This window comes from Aplysia californica, unplaced genomic scaffold, assembly GCF_000002075.1.
Source record: "Aplysia californica isolate F4 #8 unplaced genomic scaffold, AplCal3.0 scaffold00278, whole genome shotgun sequence".
NCBI lineage: Eukaryota > Metazoa > Mollusca > Gastropoda > Aplysiida > Aplysiidae > Aplysia > Aplysia californica.
This window is the reverse complement of record NW_004797548.1, coordinates 558259-574573: the sequence shown is the minus strand read 5'-3', so window position 1 is coordinate 574573 and position 16315 is coordinate 558259. Positions and strand designations below refer to the sequence as shown.

General features: G+C 36.1%; 1 protein-coding gene across 1 annotated transcript; it reads left to right on the top strand.

The window, feature by feature from the left end:
* The first annotated feature begins 313 nt into the window (after positions 1–313).
* On the top strand, positions 314–16078 carry LOC101855112 (24-hydroxycholesterol 7-alpha-hydroxylase). The gene is made up of 12 exons (XM_005101307.3): positions 314–1301; positions 2127–2262; positions 4598–4738; positions 5489–5601; positions 6525–6610; positions 7501–7594; positions 8801–8896; positions 9882–9978; positions 10498–10709; positions 12402–12484; positions 13583–13670; positions 14961–16078. Exons 1-12 carry the CDS (start codon positions 1119–1121, stop codon positions 15036–15038), a joined length of 1407 nt encoding a protein of 468 aa, XP_005101364.1. The 5' UTR covers positions 314–1118; the 3' UTR covers positions 15039–16078.
* The last annotated feature ends 237 nt before the right edge of the window (positions 16079–16315 follow it).

Sequence of the window (16315 nt, the reverse complement as noted above, 5' to 3'; positions counted from 1 at the left end):
GGGGGTTAACGGGGTTGGATAGGAGAGAATTAATTCACAGCCACACTGCTCTGTTGTCTCGGTTGTCATCGCTGCTCTGTGCACTGGTGGAGCATTGTCTTGCAGCAGGAGTACCTGCTACTGACTGAAGTTTTCTTTAGGCCATTCCCAAAGGGGGGATATTAATTCATGTTCTTATGCCAAGCAGAATTGTAAATAGGCTGATATATCAATGTCAAGCTCATACTGTGCCAGAACAACATAGGGGGAACTGCTGCTTTTTCTTTCTTCGTCCTTACTGTCGTCATTTTCCTTCTACTTCTTTTGTATGTTTTATCACTCTCTTGTGAACTGCTATTTCTGGGGTGCCTTGATAGTCGGAAGTCGGAGCAACTTCGTGCTGTGGAGGCTAGAGAGATGAGCAGAGTAAGCCTGATACCCCGTTTGGACTTCTCTGTTGACATCCACCCCTTGGCGCTCATATCACCTTATGCAGTTGCGAGCGCCGTAAAACCTTACTAAAACAAACAAGGTCTTAGGGTACACCTTACACACAGTGCACGTCACCTACTCGGCAGCTGCGCAGAGATGTGATGATCAGTGCCAGTAAGCTCGGTGCAAGGATGCCTGAAAGCTCATCATTATAATAGGTTTTGACGAAGGGATATAACTCATTATAATACAACCCTCCATCTAGTCTTGGCATAATCTTTTCCCTTGATGCTGGGAAATCGTTAGACCCAGTGCCCATTATAAGCACGATCGGGTCGGTTCGGTTTGATTTGGTAGGAGGGATTAAATATTTAAAGTAAAGTATGTATGAAAAGTAAGACCGACCCCATTTTTTTAAAATAGCAAGGCTTATGAAACCCATTTTTTAGTTCTCTATTCAGACCAAGGATGTTTATAGGGCCTAATCTTTTAATATAATTATGAAACATGAAAAATGAATAGAAGCGGAAGTGTCACCAGCAGTATAAAATAGCAGTATAGAACGGTTGTTCGGCCGTCTGAGTGAGAGCGAGAGTGAGAGGCTTGACGCGGCATCGGCAGTTCTCCCTATTATATACTCTGCTGTGTTAGCCTAATACAGCGAGATTTGCAGCCTGGACTAAAGAGTAATTTTATAAATTGCCAGCATGATTCCTTGGTTTCATGTCTTTTTATTTGTACTCAGTGTATGCCTATTTTATTTTGCATTTCGGAAGGGCGTTCGGAAAGGTGGGCGTCTTCCACCTTACGATGGGTGGATTCCATGGCTAGGGTGCGCGATTAAATTTGGTGAAAACCCCATTGATTTCATCGAAGCAAAAAGACGACAGGTGAGAATATTCTTGTTATAATGTGACATCTGAAACAATTATATTTTCAATGTTCATAGACTCTCTCTCTCTCCCGGGCCCCTCTCTCTCTCTCTCTTCATCTCTCTCCCCCTCTCTCTCTCTTCATCTCTCTCTCCCTCTCTCTCTCTCTCTCTCACTGTCTTCTTGTCTCTCTCTCTGTCTCTCTCTCTCCTTCTTTCTCTCTCTCTCTCCTTCTTTCTCTCTCTCCTTCTTTCTCTCTCTCCCTCTTGCTTGCTTTCTTGCTTGCTTACACACAGACACATACACACACGCACGGTACACACGCACGCATGCAGCCAAACATATATCAATCAACATCTCTAATTAACATACACACACAGTCGCACATCATATTCAAAGTTAACAGACATATTTTGACGGTAAAAGACATCATGTCACAAAAGTCTTTCTCTTAAAATTTTATGTATAGGTGTGTAAGATCATGAGGGACCATTTGATTGTCTGTTGCGATGTTAATTAATTTCTGGTTTAATGACTAGGTTTTACTGTATTTGAAAGTCTGAAAAGGCCTTCCTAGGGTTTACTATTCCCCTTCCCCTACCTGGTTAAAATAAAAAAGAGTGTTCACAGAATGGTTTTAAAAGGCAGTGGTAGTATCATTCAAATTGCAGGGTCAAACTTTAGTATGTAAATATTTAATATGTTTTCAGGGGCAAGGGTACTTTTAAAGTATTGTGAGTTTTGGAACCAAAAGTCAACTGAATCCTGATGGAGTAGCATCCCTGGCCCATGGGCATTAAATTACCAGCGCCTTATTTTCTTACTTTTTTCTTTGGTTTTCAGCTTGGATCAGTGTTCACACTGAAAGTTGCTGGTGAACACATCACTTTTGTCTGTGATCCGGAAGATTTTCATTACGTCTTCAAATCCAGCAAAGTTAGCTTTCCTAAATCTGTCCAGGACCCAGTTAATAAAGTTGGTGAGTGAATAGTGTACCAGTGGCCATTTGCTTCCCTAATTTTATTCTGTTAAATGTTTCTCTTTTATGTTTTGTAAGAAGTTAAAATCTCCAATCCATTTTCTTCAATCCCAAATTTGAAAGAAACAAATTATATATCTTTTTGGTGTTGAAGCTTGATTGAAAGTAGTTGAGATTGTGTTGCAGAGGTTGTTGCCATGGATTTAAATTTTAATGGGAAATATTTGATTTCTGAACGCAATGGAATTGGCTCCCTGTGAGGTAAAAACTCTGCATGCGGAAAGTTTCATCTTGAACCTGCCCCCACCCTCTTTTATAATAGGGTCAAAACATTCACATCTCTGAGCATTGCAACCGCGCTGCGCGCGCATGTGTGTGTGTGTGTGTGTGTGTGTGTGTGTGAGAGTGAGTGTGTGTGTGTGTGTGTGTGTATTACTAAGTATTATAAGTATTATAAACTTGTTGTTGATTTTTTTTACCTGATTTCCACACACAGACCACAAATGTCTGCAGTATGCAGGATATCTCACCTGCTCAAGTCTTATTCAAATGTATACACACACAATTTACTCAGCTCAATGACATTATCAGAGTAAAACAGTTTAATTAGAACACACACAGACACACACACTCATTTGACTCACTCACACACACTCACACACACACACTCACACACACTCACACACACACACACACACTCACACACACACACACACACACACACACACACACACAGGCAGAGTTGGAAGCCTGTCTCTTAAATGATTTGAATTGTGTTGTGGGGGTGTTAATGTGCTTAAAACTTATATTTTGTTATGAGACTGTTATTGTATTCTAATACAACTACAACATAAACCAAACAGGTCAACTGAATTTTAGAATTAAAACAGTTAGTGTAGATCACACCTTTGGCTGATATTTCATGCTGAAATTGTTTTATTTGGTTTCAGATGTTGATCTCATGTTGCCTTCCCTGAAATTACTTCTAGGTTTCATGCAATCCGATACTTTTACTGAACATTTTGTTGTTGTTTTGTTTTGTTTTGTTTTGTTTTTGTGTCAGCGTACTCTGTGTATGTTTTACTTAACAGCTTTCTGTGACATGCTGAAAACTTTTACTTTATGTTTTTTTGTTGTTGTTGTTTTTTTGTGTGTCAGCCTGTAACATACTCCCTAAATTTTACCCTGCAATACTCTGTGATATGTTGAGAGTATGGCCTGAGCCTTCTACGCTAAAGGCATTTTCAGTAGACCGCGAACACTAGAACACTAGAAATGTATGTCTGTGTGGCGGGGTGGGTATCTTAAAAGAGTTTATTGGGGGTGAAGTCATATCTGATGTTGATATTCTAGCTTGTGCTGCACAGATCCAAACAAATAAAGCCAGATCATATCTCACGCAGCTGAGTTGCTTTTAAGCTTGTGTGTTTACCATCTTGAGTGAAATTTACAGTGTCTTGGTGAACAATGTTGAATCTCTCCATCGTTGTAAAATAATTAAAACTGTAATGACAGTAAGAAGCCTTTCTTTTCAGTTTTATATTTTGACTGGATAATGAGGACTAGTAATATGTGCAGCATCATGGTGAAATCAGGTGTTTGTCAAAATGTTGAAATTGAAGAAATTGACATTTTTTTGTTAGTCTGGGCAAATTAAAAAAATGTAATTCTTATTTCTATTTATTTCTGGACTCAGCTTTCTTTATGTCCACATACAAACATTTCTATGTTGATCAAAGGCACAAGAAAAATGTAAATTTGCCCTTACCAAGTACACTCAACTTTGGAAGTCACCAAACTTTGGGAGCCATTTTTTCGCTAATTTTACCTCTAACACCAGGCACTCCCACCTTCTTCATGCTTAAATGTCTAGACTTCTCTTCAAGATAGATGGGTAATTTTTTCATCAAAAGCAAAGGAAATGAACAAGCTTTAAGATTATACCGCTAACGCCATATTCCCAAATATTGATGAGTGCCTGATTTCACTGTGTCGTTACACATATATAATATTTTGTACAGTATTCTTCATCAACACCAGTGGACATATGCCCCAGGCCATTGTCAGGAATAGAAGAAAAAGAGAGATCAAAAACAAGAGGAAGAAAAATAAATATAAATATATATATATATAGTTTCTTATCGTCAGTTACATGTTGTATCATGTTGGTAGACCCTTTGTCTCTTTGAAAAAAAGTTGAAGTAGAATGCATTTTTATAAGTTTATAATTGCCATCTTAGGATCTTATTTTGCAATCAGTAATTTCATAAAATCAATTGATTTTGGTGTATTTCGTAATTCTGAAGAAAGTGCTTTGTTTGACATTAATTTCCAGCTGGGATAACCCGAAAGTCGTTTAATGAAATTCATACCAAGATGCACGACACCCTGAAAGGACAGCTGGCCACAACTCAGCTTTCTTCCACTTGTGACCTCCTCTTCAAAAAGTTTGAGCATTTCTTTGGTCAGTTGAAGGGTATGTTTCAGTTTTTGTGAAGAATAAGAACTTGTGTTGCTGACAATTACCACATTATCACCACCGCTAACGATCATGCAAATTGATAACTATTCAAATTTTGGTTTGGTGACTTAGCTGATTTTCAGCTATAGGCCTATGGCTTCAAACAGAGGATGCACTGTGGGTATTGTATATATTCATAATCTTTTATACATGTATATATATATATATGTAAAGGGAAAAATGGCATTGCTAACAAAGATCATATTGTTTTATAGACTGAAGATATAATTTATAGATACCACATCTATTCTTGCACAAAGAAGGTGAGGCTTTTGCAAATCATGTGATAAGACCTGAAGCTATAAAAATGTTTTGCGGGTGGTTGATGGGTGCTCTGGTGTGGTTTTCTTCTTCTTTTTCATCAAACATCTATCGTCCTTATCTCTCCTCCTTCTTGTTTTGTGTTTGTTACTCTCTTGTAACATCTCTAATTGTCGGCTCTTATATGACCTTATTGTGTTGCAAGTGCCGTAAAATTCTTACTAAAACTAAAAACTAAAAATGCTTTATTTACCCTTTATTTAATGATTACTGCCCTATGAATGAGAAGTTGACAATAATACTGTTGATTAGGATTTAAAGTTGTAAGAGACCAACAGTCAATGAAATGTAGAATGTGTGCCATTTGAGCCTCATTTCTGTTTTACTAAGTAGGTTAAGTTCATAAAGATACTAACGATTTTGTTCTTGCTGTATTTTTTTCAGAGAATGTGGATCCACAGCAAGAAACTGATCTGTATGGAATAGTGCGTTCAATAATGTATCGGAGTGTCATTCACATATTCTTTGGAGAAGGATCGATACCTGTGGAGAAAGAGGTAATGTTTTTAACAGTTCTACCAGCGTCAGGTTAACCCATAAGATTGAAATCAAAAGGTCCTTAATTTTTTTACTTAAAGCGTAGCATAATTCTTGATAAAGTCTTTCTAATTAAACCGAGGAATGTCTGAAGTCTGTGCTTGACTGCAACTTTTGTGTTTGTTTTTCTGATATTAGTTTAGTTTGGTAAGAGTTTAACGGCACTCGCAACTGCATAAGGTCTTATGAATGCGAATTTTTCTGGTATGATAAACAGTAAAACTACTCTGTGAACACAACAGTTTTGATTTAAAATGAACTATATAAAATGATTTTTGCTTACTATGTATGATGATGCCTTTTCATGTCCCCTGACCATGATTTTGAAAAGAGGGGGAGGGACTGCTGATAAGATGATTTTCATGGTAAATTTTTTTTCGGTCATTATTATGAGCAGAATCCACCTTTAGTTGTGGGTTGGTGCATGCAACTTCCACACTAGTCTTGTTTGTTGTTCGGTGCTTAATTTGTTTTAATGTTCCAACTGACTTACTATGGTGGTTAAAAAGTCATTGATTTGAAATATATTAATATAGCCTACAGATTAGTCTTTCATAATATTTCATAGGTCAAAATTTAATTTAATTTGTGGTAAGCAAAACATGTTTCTCTAACTGCTTGACTTACAGCTTATAAGTCTTTCTCGTTCCTGTTGAATGTATGAAATTTGTCTTCCAAAGTACATTATATTATGTATTATTAGAATCTAGATTATTTTAGAGTTTTGACAGAACAGATTCCAGCTTTATTTATCTTTCGCTATACTATAGCCTTTAAATAATTTCCGGTAGCTGATGTGCCACCTTACCTCATGTGTGCCGATACTTGTATGTAAATATATTCATAACATAGAATATAATTTTGTTGAAAAAATTTGTTTCAGGAAGACTTCTTAGATTTTGAGAATCATTTCATGACATTTGATGAGCAGTTTGAGTATGGGACTCGATTACCTGTCATATTTATCAGGTAAAGGGCTGTCTTCTTTTTATCACGTATCACTTTAGAAATTTCTTTGCTGACTGATTTAAAGAGTGCTGAGTTCCTAATTGATTGCAGTCTTCTTTGTAGAACAATGTAATGTTCTAACATGTGTGTAAGCATTAGTATTGTTTATGCTAGAAGATGAGGGATTGGGAAACCATACATGAATAGATTTTCAAGTCTTGAATTTTTTAAAATTCGTATATATCTTTGTCTTTAAAACACGTAATATCAAAACTCATACACATAACAAAAAGATTTCTTCCACCTGTCAATTTCACTACATGCATGCTAGACTGTAGTATCAATCTTTTTCCATGGCCTTTAAAAGTTCAGATTTATTCCCATCCTCCGCACACCCACCCCATTTCTGTGCATTTGACACTGGAACAGAAAGATATTGAGTACAATTGGACTTTCAAAACATAGTGCACTGGACATCGGTGGAACTGGCAGGGTGACATACTATTGTGTTTTTTCTTATACAGTCTAGCACGCATATAGATCTAGTGAACATGCATATATAGCAAAAAGGGCACATAGCGAATAGATTTTTAGGTTCCATGGGGTACAAAATAACCCCAAGTATGGATAGTGTTGCACATGTATAATATTCTTTATATTAAAATACATACTTAGCGAAATTCATACATAATGAAAAGATTTCCGTATCCTTTTGATTTCACTTTGTGCGTGCTAGACTATGTATTATTAGTATACTTAGTTTTATTTTGCCTGATGACTTTGGCTGAAATGATGACACTATATTACACCAGTCTATCACAGGTTGGTATAGTTGCATCTTTTTGTGCCATGATTTCTAAAATTGTGTTAAAAAATTTATAAAGAAATTTTGTTTCTACACATATTTACAGGAAGTGGGCAGCTTCTCGACAATGGCTTCTGGAAAAATGTGAAAGAGTCGTGTCATTATGTACCAAGACGATGCCAAAAGAGCCGAAGGACAAAGTGAGTGAAGATAAGGATATCTGTTCATAACTGCACAGTAGGCCTACCTACTGTTTTAGGTATAATGACCTGCTGTAACCTCATGAAATAAAAGATGTGTATGTACTTACCTTATTCCCATGACCATTCCCATGGCATGGTCTTCCTTTAATAACTTCTTCTAAAATTGTTCTCTGCTTTGAAGTTATGGAGAAAGAAATGTCCTTTCAGTATTCAAATAATCACTGACAGTTAGTGTTCTTGTCCTAGACGTTCCAAAGAGGACTTAGTCCATTTCCTCTCAGTGCATTTCACAAAAATCCCCAGTTGTTTAAATGGGAAAATGCAGATGGTTGGAGGGCACCACTGGCAGGTCCTACTTCTTTACTTTCCCTCTGTTGTTTCTGTCTGTCTGTCTTTCTTATTTTTTTCCTTACACTAAATGATTATGACCATTATTTTGTCAAATAAATGAACCAGGGGTAAAAATTTTGAAGAATTGATTTTGAGCTTATATGATGCTTTAGTCTGCTGGAGTAGACTCTATAAAACGAAAAGTAGCTAAAGCAAGGTAGCATTTTGGATTTAATAGATAATGATTTGTTGGTTTTTACAATAAGGAAAGAAGAAAAACTAAAAGATTATCACCAGTGCAAAAATTGTAATGACCGATCCCTCAAGTTACTAAAAAATTGTAGGAATTCAAGGTCATAAAGATATTTCCTGCTTTTTATAACTCAAGTTAGATTCGAAATAGTTTAGCCAAGTGCAGATACCTATAAAATACCCGAACCTGTGTTAAAACATATTACTTTGTAGTTTTTTTTACAATTAGGCAAGCACAAAAACTAAAAGATAATCTCACCCTATTTCTCTTTTGCTGTTTTCTGTCAATTTTGGACTTTATCTTTTGCTTATCACTAAGCATAAAAACAATACAAAAAGTGTAACGACCGACTGCCCAAAATACTGAAAAGTGTGGGATTTCAAAGTCATTAAGACACTTCCTGCTTTTTATAACATTACAGTTAGATTCGACAGAGTTTAGCCGAGCACAGATACCTATGAAATACCAGAACCTGTGTTAATACATAATAATTTGTTGGTTTTTACAAATAGGCATGAACAAAAACTAAAAGATAATCTCACCCTATTTCTCTTTTGCTGTCTTCTGTCAATTTTGGACTTTATCTTTTGCTTATCACTTCTCTTATATTTTCTTTTCAGAATATTTTCCAGAATCTTCTGCCTCTGATCGATGAAGATAACAAGGCCAACTGGTCTTTGCTGACGTTATGGGCTGCCCTGGCCAATGCTATTCCTGTAAGAGCTTGGAATTACGTGTATTACTTTTGCACAACGTTCACAATGTATTTTATATTTAGATTAAGTTTAGTTATTGTCTCCAGAGCTTTGGGAGTGACTGCCAAAATGTAATGGAATGAAAATTGGAGTAATGACAAATTTTCCTTATTTTCCAAAGTGAAAGTGACTTTCTGGTACCGTTACCGGTTCATGAGTGAAAGTGAAAAGTTACAAAGAAGTAATTCGATTAATGATGGCTTAGTGGTTAGTGAACCTTTTTTTTCTCAAAGTTAGCCAGACTATGAATCGATTTAGCAAAGTAGCAAGGTTCAATAAGGTTCAAATTAGACTATGAATCAGAATATTTCTTGTGCTTCTTAGAGTGTATATGTGTCATGACGCGGTGGAATCAGGCGCTCGTCTATTTTGGGGCATATGGAGTTATTGGTATAATCTTAAAGCTTTTCCATTTTCCTGGTTTTTGTTGAAAACAATCTCTCTCAGATATTAGATACAAGTCAGGATATTGGTGACTGAAGGAGGTGGAGTGGCCTGGTTTCAGAGGTAAAATTACCGAGAAAATGGCCGCTAAAGTTGAGTTATTTCTTAAGCTTGATAGCCCGTGTATACTGAAAATTTACATCTCTTATGCTTTAATTAAACGTTTTTCAGCACAATCCATGAAAGGTATTGAACCAAAAAACAAAACTTCTCTAAAAATTCCCAAACCAGCGAAAAAATGCCAGTTTCTTCACTTTGACTATTTTAACGAGCGCCTGATTTCACCAAGCTGCCTCACATATAGTTTCATCTTTGCCCTGCTCACTGTAGGATTTCTGAGTGCCTTTATAGAGTACTATACTTTATTCAGCTGGAATAATCATACAGATGGTAGTATGCATGCTGTCTTTCCCTCACCTTTTCTCTTAGTCTTTGGTGCATGACTCAAAATTTTTGTGGTCTCTTTTCCATTTTTAGACTTACCAATCTACTTTTCTTTCAGTTGTCATTCTGGGTACTCACTTTTGTGTATCAGGATAAAAAAGTTCTGGGTAAAGTGCAGCGAGAAATCGATGCAGCTCTCAAAGATGGCCGGCCAAGTATGTTTTTGCTTCACGTTTCTTGGCTATCTCATTCTAGAAGCTAGAAGTAAACAATTGAATTATTTTTGCTGTTACAAAACTATGTTTTGAACTGTTTTTAAAAACAATTCGTTCTTACTTTTGTTTGTCTTGTAATTAGCAAATTTTTCTTGAAAGCGTAATTCAGTTTAGCTGTTATGGATTAGATGTTGTGTTTCTCCAGTCAGTGCAGTAGAGCCTTAAAAAACGTTTATTTTTTAATTGGAAGTTTGAAGTGTTCCTCCTATATTCTCTTTCGATTAGAGGCTGACATTACTTGACAGTGAAACTACTTTCCAAGGATTTTTTTCATTTGTAATGCAGATTTTGTTTAGCAATCTGAAGTGTGGATGAAGATTTGATTGACTGAAAAGCTAAATCTCATTCTCCACTGGAGCTGAAGAACAGCAGCAAATTCTAGAAAGTGATTTTTTATTTTACGTTTTAGAACTCTATGGGCTGAAGAATCTAACCTCTGTCCACCTTTGCCGTCAACAGTTACCGAGTCTGTGTTGAGTGAAATGCCGTACACTCTACGATGTGTCATGGAGGGCATCAGGCTCAGATCTCCAGGGATGATCCCTCGGCGTGTTGTTGAGCCCATCGTTGTCAAAGGCTACACAGTGCCCCCGGGCCATATGCTGTCTGTGTCACCTTACTGGGTGAACAGAAATCCTGATATTTACGAGGATCCAGAACTTTTCAACCCTGTAAGTATTGATACGAAGACTACAAGGGAAAAAATAAGTGTGCGCTTGGAGAGGCTCTGAATTGTCGGCAAAGCTATTTTTGAGCAATGGGGTGAAAAGGCCCAAAAATTCACACTGGTGAAAAATTTAGTTCCGTCGGAAAACACACATATTTGACCTTTTCTTAATAACATATTGAAAGGATGTTATAATATTTGAAGGCTTAATATTTTTTTTATTAGTTATTTTTGCAGCATGTTATATTTTGTCAAAGGAATATGCTAGAAATTAGGTTTTTCTCCAAATGCTGTTTTTACACCTTATGCAACAAAATGAGGCATATCTTTAACACTACTCAAGATATTTGAAAAATGTAAAAAACCAGCGTGTTCAGCATTTAATTGGATACAAGAAATTGCCCTTATGTCAATATATTCAAAATTTTTGACAACTGGGACCTTTCTCCAGGCACACACACACACATTTCAAAACCATTTTTGGCGTTTAATTGGATACAAGAAATTGCCCTTATGTCAATATATTCAAAATTTTTTACAACTGGGACCTTTCTCCAGGCACACACACACACATTTCAAAACCATTTTTGTCTGTAAAACAGTGGAAGACACTCTATGAAATAACATCTATACTTACAAGGAAATTGAAATCATACCTTCTGCATACTGCAACAAATAGCTTGATAATTACACCACTGATACATAAAGCCCCAGTTACACACAATGATAAATTGTACAAAAACTGGATAAACTATCATTCATGAGACAAATCGTCAGGTGTAACCACAAAATTGTACAAAGTTTGGACGATTGGACAATGGCTTGGAGATTCGGTAGAGAAATCAAACGCTGCTTGATATTTTCAGTGCGATTACGATCAGATTTGAGGGAGACGCGCTGCGACGTAGATTTATTTTAAAAATAATTATCGCAGGTAAAAACTGATTTCATATTCGGAATCAGCGTCTCAAAATAAGCAAAATTGCTCGCGGAGAATCTGATTTAATGCGTTATAATGTATATTTATAAATTCTATTATTTAGTTGATCATATAATATGGTGAATGTCACCCGGTGCGTTGCACATCTGCAGTCAAGTCAATGACTAGGAATCTACCTGATCGAAAGAAAACTGGACGATAGATTGGAACGTCTAAACAGACTACACAGCTCGATAAAACGAACAGTTCTCGAATACGACGAATCTGACAATTTATCGTTTCGGGTAACCGGGCCATTAGGATTAAGTGCAAACGATTGGAAACTTTCCAAATATGACACATGCTGGACTGGTTGCTTCCTCACAATTACAAAGTTCTGTCTACTCAATACCTATTTTTGAGAAATTTGACGTCAAATTTTTAAATTGTCAATAAGAACTCCAAATATTCAATTATATTCTTACGATTTTGATGGAGCAGATAGAACATTTACTTTCTGACCTCATGGTCTTAGTAACTCAAAATGGCCAACAATGTCAAATAGAACTTTGTAATGATGAGGTGTCGAGGTGTTAAATTTAAAGGAAAGCTTACTGGGTTTTTTTCTTGGAACTGAGACAAATTTTCTTTTGGCCTGTGAGCTATTTTTGGAATTGAATCTCATAGAAAAACATGTTATAGTTATTTGAAATTTGACTTATAACACATGTTATTAAGTGTGTATGTTTTATCTGTTATCTTTTTATTTATGTGCAGGATCGCTGGAGTGACTGGACTCCTGGTTCCATACCTGAAACATTCATTCCCTTTGGCGGTGGTCGCTACATGTGCCCGGGCAGGTAGATAAACACATGCTCATAATACAATGTCTTTACACATTAAATTTTATATGTTTCTTTTACATATTTATCACACTCAGGGGAAAGTTAATTCTGTGCCTTTCTCATTACTTTAAGTTTACTGAAGCAGACAATTTTTAGAAATTTATCTCATACTGTAGGCTACTAAAAAATAAGTTTACGCTGTGATTGTAATAAAAAAAAAAATTGAGGTCAGTGCTCTTCAAAGTTTGAAGCAATTGTATCTTGATTTTTCTTTCTTGTGTGGTCATAGTATAGGTTATTTGAAATAACCAGATTCTATGACAATATCAGAAGCAGTCTAACTCTTATCCTGTATGTCATTTTGCATTTTGTATAAACATATCAGGCAGAAAAGAAAAAAGCACAAGATTTATGTCAGTGGCCTTGAAAGATATCAGATGTAACTCACACCACAATAAGAAACGACTACACTTGCAACAATAACAGAAACTTGTCAGTTATTAATTCAGAAAATTCTATACATTTTATGTGTTACATTTACAGACTATACTTTTAGATACAGGGAGATCCATTTAATTAAACTGAACACAGTCAATCTGAAAACTGTGGTAATTTGAAAAAAAATGGAATTCCCATTTTTTTCTTTGCTATTTGAGTTTGAGCAATGTTTTATAATAATAATAAATGACATTTATATAGCGCTCAACCCCGATTAAAGTACACAGGCTCTGAGCGCTTTACAATACAGTACAATGTACAACAGTAACGTAAAACATGTTCTGACTAAAGAAGATTTTTCCTAATATTCATCTTATTAATTTAAAAACAGAAACGACTTCAGCTGACATTTGAATGAATCAAAAGATTTGATTTCTCTTAAAGTACTTGGTAAAGCATTCCAGATCTTGGGGCCTTGGTATTCAAATGCCCTTTCACTCATTGTTTTAAGTTTCATAGATGGTAAAATAAAAGTCTTTTTGTCAGCTGATGACCTTAAACTGCGAGTTGGAATGTACAGTCTTAACAGATTTGATAAATATGATGGTGCAAGTGCTGTAAAAGTCTTGCTGAAACTAAAACATGAAATATTCAGATTTATTTGCCTCTTTTCAGGTGGTTTGCCCTGATGGAAATTCATATGTTTGTGGCAATGTTCTTTCATACCTTTGACTGTCACTTGACGAAAGGCATTCCTGATTTTGTAAGTATTTTCAGTAAATGCAAAATTCATTATATCTATAACTTTAACAGTACTCTTTTTGTCTTGATGTGTAACCCTGGAATAACGATGGCCCTTTTTATAAAGCTGATCTATTTGAACTGGAAGGTAAGTACGCAAGCCCCATATAAAAGGCATAGCCCTTGACCTTCTTTAATTAATGGAACATTTCAGTGTTCCTTATATGGTGAATGACATAGAAAATTGCAAGTCAAAATTATAGTCCCCTATGAGTTTGCAAGTTATTTTGAGTTCGTAGCGCATCCCTCGGCCCAGATATTGATACATGAAATGAACGCTTACACGCGATGTGTTATTACTTGTTCCTCTGTGCTACTTTGCTTATTGCGGTACTGACTTCGTCGTGTTTTGCCCTTTGTTTGTTATTGTTTGATTGCTAATCATTTTTAATTTTCTCATTCTATCTTCTTTGAGAAAAGACGTGTTTTTGTATACTTTTTTTATCATCAGTTGCAGGTGTAAATCTTAGCTAATACCTTAGCCAAACCCCAAGTTTTGTTTTGCTGGACTGGATTAGTATTCGTATGATTATGGTTTTTGTTGGAGTAAAGAGAAGCTTATTGGCTCTATAGCAGTCATTTGATGCTGGGATTGAGCAATTAAGACTGACAGAAATGACTGAGGGAAAGAAAAGAAGTAGGACTTTCCAGCCCACCAGTGGCACTATTAGTCCAACCACCTATGGGTTTATGATAAGCTCACAATCACACCCTATGCACATAGCTCAGTAAAGCATAAGTTTGAAGCATATGTGTGAAGTTTACGTAGGATTGAAACACATGTATTTTGAAATGGAAGTGTTTCTGAGCTAATTTACATACCGCTCTTAGTCTTAGAAGTAGAAAGGGAATGTTTATGTTAAGATTTTATAAGAACACATATTGACTCAATATCTGCCATTTAAATGGCTCTTTAGCTGCAGGACTCCAAAAATCCTCGGCTCAATGAATAAGAAAAAAAAAAAGAAAGATTCACTAATAGTTTCCTCTGACCACTTGCAATAAAAAGATTTGCCATTAGTGGCAGTGTATCTGAAAATCAGACTTTGAACTGAAAAGTGTGAAACTACATATGCCTTTTCTTTTCAATAGCTGGCTCATCACCTCTGCTGTGGCTTTCTTTAGAGGCTCTTTTATTCTGAGTAAATGCATCAGATGGACAGACAGACCGTTTTGTATTTGATATTGACTTTGGCCCTGAGCTAGTGTTTCAGCCCAATGACACCATACCATGTACATTCTCTGCTTTCAGTGTAAACTTCACCTTGTGGGCTCCCAGCAACCACTCCAGAACTGTCCTGTGACATTGAAACCCAGAGTGATAAACTAGACTGTTGCGTGCACAGGTGTTACCAGGTATCTGTGTCCGTCCCACCCCACCACATGAAAGTGATAATGACATGAGGTTTGAGTCAAAAGTACTTCGATAGAATAACTGTACTTTCGTTCAGAGATACAGCAATACAGACAGAAGCAACCGAGGGAAAGAACAGATGTAGGACCTACCTACCAGTACCCACTGCATCATCATCCAACCATCTACCCGCACTGAACACACGCTGGCGTTCTGTGGCACAAATTTAGCAGTTAGTTAAGCCCAAGGTGTACGCATCCTGTAAGGCTCTATGGAGCAGGCCTCATTTTACTTCAGGAGGAAGCACATGGTCCCGATATTGTAATTCAGTTGCAGAAAAAAAACAACCAAAACAGAACAGCAGAGAGATGATAAAGAACTACAGAAATAGGACTTTCCTGTCTCACCCTTCAATTACTCGCTCATTCTAAGAGAAGAAAGTCTCATACAATAAAACAGTTGCCCTCATGGTCACACATACAAACACTGTGGAATGAATATTGTTTGATCATAACTTTATATGGTTATGACAAAAAAATTAACATCCATACTGAAGAGGAAAAGGTGAAGGTTGTAAAAACTCTTGAAATTCATAAATTTAGGAAAGGATCCAAACCCAGGTTACCTGTTCCGAATTCCAATGTCTTTCCACTTTGTTTGATTACATCTCACACTTTGAAACAAAACATTCACGTTATATTTCTCATATAAATTTTTTTATATAATTCTCTGACTTTACAAAAGGAAATTAGTTATTTCGTTTTCCTTTGCACGTGAGCTTTATTGTTGATATATTCACTTTTTTTTTTTTACGCATTAGGTCCTCATATCAGATGTATCGTCCACTCAGCAGATAAACTGCTACTTTTGTTACTATCAAAGAGATACTTTTACTACCCTCTACTTTTACTACTACTACTGCTATTAATAATCATTGTGTAAATACAATTGTTATTATTAATTATTATTATTAGTCACCAAAAGTAAATGCATTGTTTGTGTTTGTCTCAAGAATTTGAAAATGGAAAGGAAAAAATAGCTTTAATAATGTGGTTGCAAGCACATCTAGTGCCTTGTGTAGACTGTCTGGCACTGTTCAGTTCAAATATCAGATAGGATGTCAGTCACAGAGGTACATACTCACATACACATGAACCTTTCTTTGCTGTTTTACTTCTCTGGATTCGAATATTTTACGTAGTGCTGTAGTGAATGGACTTTTCGTTTTAGATGTGTATTTACTTCATTGACTG